Here is a 4,883-nt window from a genome sequence, read left to right as displayed (position 1 = left end):
TTTTATCTAATTATTATTTTATTATTCTAAATTTTTAAATGAAATATAAAAAAGAATACAGATTTTTAAATAAAAATTATATTTTAATAATATTTTAATTTTATATTTTTCTTTTACGAAGAAAATTTTTTTCTTTTGCAAGCTTTCATATAGATTGATGACAAGGATTCACATCTTCAAGCCACCGTTCAGGTAATTGAGTAGGATTTAGGGATACCTGTCTGTCTAGACTCTAAACCCATTAATTCAATGCCCTTATAGTAGGGGTGCTACCTTTGGTATTGATTTTATTTTATATTTTGTCTTATATATAGAGTTAGAGGATTGATTTGGCCTCTTAAGCCAATCTTTATATAGGAGGCCAAGGCAATACAATAGTCATCTTTAAGCAATGTGGGACTTACTACTAAGTCTCACATTGCTTAAAGATGACTATTGTATTGCCTTGGCCTCCTATATAAAGATTGGCCTAGGAGGCCAAAGCAATCCAATGACTTGAATATAATTTTAAGTCTTTTATAAATTGTGTATATCTATATACAATATATTTATTTAATATATATAAATAAAAAAAAAAATTAATGTGGGGCGGAGGCGGGGCGAGGCCCCGCTGGGGTCATCCCGCCCCCCGCCCCCGCTATGCCCTCTCTATGCGGGGCGGGGCGGAAGCCGGGCGGGGCCCCGCTGCCCACCCCTACCTTATAGCAAGCAGTCTATTTGCATATTTTTGTATTTTATTTTATTTTATATTTTGTTTTATAAGAGTTAGAGCCACATATTTAAGAGTGGCCTGTATCCAGTATTATTAATCAATCCCTTATTTATGATGGAAGAATACCATGTAACAAGAAAACCACAATCCACTCAAAATTACAAAGAACCGAAACCAAAAACCAAAGAACCAACTAAAAACACAAAAACACCAAAATCCCTCTCAGCCTCTAAAACCATGAGTGCCCTCGCAATGTAGGCATACCCATTTTATCTAATAGGATTATACCCCGTAATAGCCTAGGCAACAAATCATTCACACCATAATAACTCACTTGGCCTGCTTCACCTCTTCTCGAAAGGAAACCTGTTGCTTGATTACCTTCTCTAAACTAGTGCACTACTTGATAGGATAACCCTTCAAGTTCATGAACTAACTCATCCTAATAATCTCAGAAATACCATAACGTACATCGACGAGCCCTAAGCCAGTCCACTACCACCTTCGAATCACATTCTAAGACAATATGAGAACCACCCAATTGCTTGCACAACTTCACGCCACATAAAAGAGCACGCAACTAGCCTCCGTATTCGTACCCACCCCAAAGTATTCTGAAAAAGCACCAATAAGCACTCCACAATTATCTCGCACCACTCCACCACCACCACAAGTACCCGGATTACCCCTACAACTTCCATCCACATTTAATTTTCACCACTCAGCAGCTGGTCTTTGCCAAGCTACAAGCTGAACATGTTGACCAAATCGACACCAAACTAGGATGTCCAATTCACGTAAACGTAACTCATCAAATGGGTCAAGCACGCTGCTATCATTCACCATAGCTCCCAGCCAGGTACGAATAGTTCTCCAAACGCCCACTACATTCTCATGGATCCCTTCCATCCTTGCTCTACATCGTCTTCTCCATAGACACCAAGTTAAAATGCTTGGAAGCAGCCCAATAATTTTTCCTTTTTGCGTAGATTTCTTTGCACATGAAAACCATACTGACACTCAACTCCACCATGTTCCCGTCTGCAAACACGGAACTCCTATAGCTAAAGCAGCCATTTTCCACACTTGCTGTGCGAACTCACCAGTGGCCAATACATGATCCAAAAGTTTCCATTTGTGGCCCCTCGCAGCAATCATATTTCAAGACTAGATAAACCCCACGGCTACGAACTCGGTCGTCAACTGAAAGGCACCTAAACCTCGCCCTCCACATGCATACCGAGAACTTCCCAGGTAGATTTTTGTTCCACATCCAATTCATCCAAGGGTACTGTTAGCCTTTCACCCATATAATCTCCCATGCACTAGCTGAAGAAAACTGACCATTCGGACTTGGCCTCCAAATTAGCACATCCTCTCCTGCTCTGCCAGCACAGACTCTCCTTAGAACCTCATTAGCCAATTCTTCCCCCACCAGTTGAGAAAGAACCTCAAAATCCCACTAATTATCAAGCTAGACATCACTAATCTTCAAAAGAGGCTGACCCACTGAAGAAACCAGCTCACACAGCGGCCTCTCCTTGACCCATCTATCAAACCAAAACGATGATCGACCCTCATTCACCTTCACTCTCGAAGCCTCACAAACCTCTGGCAAAACAAAGACAATTGATCTCCATAATTGAGAACTTGCATGTGTAGAGACCACCAGAGATAAATGCCTACCCTTTCCATATTTTTGCAGCAAAAACCGAGCCCACAATGAATTAGTTGACAAAAGAGACCATGACAGTTTCATATGCATGACCCTCTGCACTTCCTAAAAACTCCTCAATCCCAAGCCCCCTTCACTAGTTGGCTTGCTGATCCAATCCAAAGCACACCATTTCATCTTAGCCTTGCCTCCATGTTCACCCCAAAAAAAAGACGATAGAATATTATTTAGCTTAGCAATCACCACCTTCGAAACATCCATGACAGCTAAAATATAGGAAGCCATGCTCATTAAAACATGCTTTAACAGAACCAATCTCCCCCCTTGTGATAATAAACGAGCCTTCCATACAGCAACTCTTGCTCTTACTTTAGTCACCAACGAATCCAAATAACTAGCCTTCAACCTCCCATCCATCAACGGGGCCCCCAAGTAAGTCGCAGCGTCATGCCCTCCGTCCCGAAAGCCAGTACTCCATAATAAATGATGCCTCCTTGCACTACTAACATACGGAGCAAAAAGTGCATACTTCATTACTAATCCGTTGCCTAGACCATTTCTCATACAAAGCAAAAGTCCTCATCAACCCTTGCATCGAGCGCTTCATCCCATTCAAAAAAACTAATACATCATCCGTGTACAGTAAATGTGAAACCAACGGAGACCCCTTTGGATGATAAAATTTTCCAATACCTCCACTCTCAAATTTCTGTCGAAGTAGAAGAGATAAAACCTCATGCATCAAGATAAATAGATAAAGCGATAGAGGATCACCCTGTCGAAGACCTCTATTGGATTTAAAAAAACCTTTATAAGGCCCATTCATCATCACCGAATACCAAGGAGAGCTAACACATGAGCGAACTAGCTTACAAAAATTTTCAGAAAAACCCAGACCCTCAAGCATTTGGAATAAAAAATCCCAGTGTACTCGATCATATACCTTCGCCATATCAATCTTGACCATAACATTGCCTCCCCGAGTCTTCTTCTTCAAGCCATGCACCATCTCTTGAGCGAGAGAGAGAGAGAGATATATTTTCAAAGATACTACACCCTGGAATGATCGCTCCTTGTTCAGGAGAAATCAACCTCGGCAAAATACGCGTCAATCTTGAAACAATGATCTTTGAGAATATCTTATATGCCACTGAACAAAGACTGATAGGATGAATTTCTCAAAGATACTCGGATTCGGTACCTTTGGAATCAAAACAATGTAAGATGAGGCATAAAATAATGGCAAATCAGTACCATTAAAAAAATCCCTCACCGCTTCCAGTACATCCTCTTTAACTGTAGCCCAACAGGAGGTATAAAAGATGATCCAAAACCGTCTGGACCCAGGCTGCTTTGCTGCAGAATGGAGAAAATCGCAGCAAGCACTTCCTCCTCCATGGGTGAACTACACAGCTTCTCATTCTCAATCAATGATACTTCCGGATGCATTAATCCATGCAAGTCTGTCCTCTCCGTTTCTGTAGCCTCTGATAAAAGCTCCTGAAAATACTTCACAGCTCCCGCATGTACTACTACAGGCGAGCTCAACACCTTCCCATTCTCAAGTACCATCTGTGCAATAGAAGAACTTTGTCGTCTTTGACTAATCACCTCATGGAAAAATTTTGAGTTCTTATCCCTCTCTTTCAACCACTTCTTCTTCGTTATTTGAGCCAGTCGGGCTTTTTCTCTCTTTTCCCACACCTCTAGCTCCAGCTTGGATATAAGATACTCAGACTCAATATCCTCTGAGTAATTCAGCTGAAGTTGGGATTCCAAGCATACTAGCCTTCCTTCCAATTGCTTTATATTCTGATCAATCCTCCCAAACACAGATACATTCCATGCTCGAAGTGCAATTTTGGTGCGTTTTAATTTAGCAGCTAGTTTCACCAAGTTTGACTCATATACAAGCCTCTCCCACACATCCTTCACACAATTTTGAAATGCATCATGCAAGCACCACATGTTTTGGAATTTAAAAGGAGATGGCCCATGCCTGGGCGAGAAACGAGATAACTTCACCACCATAGGACTATGATCCGAGGACTTACGATTAAGATATTCTAGATTCGTCGACGGAAAAGACTCAGAAAACAGCAAATTAGCTAGAGCCCTGTCTAACCGTGCCCATTGACGAGCATTTCCTTCCTGGCCATTACACCAAGAAAGTGCATTCCCATGGTGAGCCAATTCAACAAAACCACACGCATCAATGCATGCATTAAACTCTTCCATGGCCTGGCTTGAACACGGACGCCCCTAACCCATTCCCTGTCCTCTCTGATGATATTAAAATCACCAAGAACCAATCAAGGATGAACGCCCACACCAACCTCCACCAGATCTTGCCATAACTCATGTCTTGCAGTTAAAACACATTTGGCGTAAACAAAGTTACCATAGCCCGTTTATTCTCCAGATTAAACCACCTCGTCACCATCTGACTTGATACTCCAGCGACTTCAAATTCATACGGATGCTTCCATAATACCC

General features: G+C 41.6%; 1 protein-coding gene across 1 annotated transcript; it reads right to left on the bottom strand.

The window, feature by feature from the left end:
- Positions 1 to 3,656: 3,656 nt before the first annotated feature.
- LOC108998395 lies at positions 3,657 to 4,625 on the bottom strand. Its single transcript, XM_018974940.2, has one exon. The coding sequence runs from the start codon at positions 4,623 to 4,625 to the stop codon at positions 3,657 to 3,659; it is 969 nt and encodes a 322-aa protein (XP_018830485.2).
- Positions 4,626 to 4,883: the final 258 nt, after the last annotated feature.

This window comes from Juglans regia, chromosome 4 (assembly GCF_001411555.2).
Source record: "Juglans regia cultivar Chandler chromosome 4, Walnut 2.0, whole genome shotgun sequence".
Lineage (NCBI taxonomy): Eukaryota > Viridiplantae > Streptophyta > Magnoliopsida > Fagales > Juglandaceae > Juglans > Juglans regia.
This window is presented reverse-complemented; position numbering and strand designations above follow the sequence as displayed.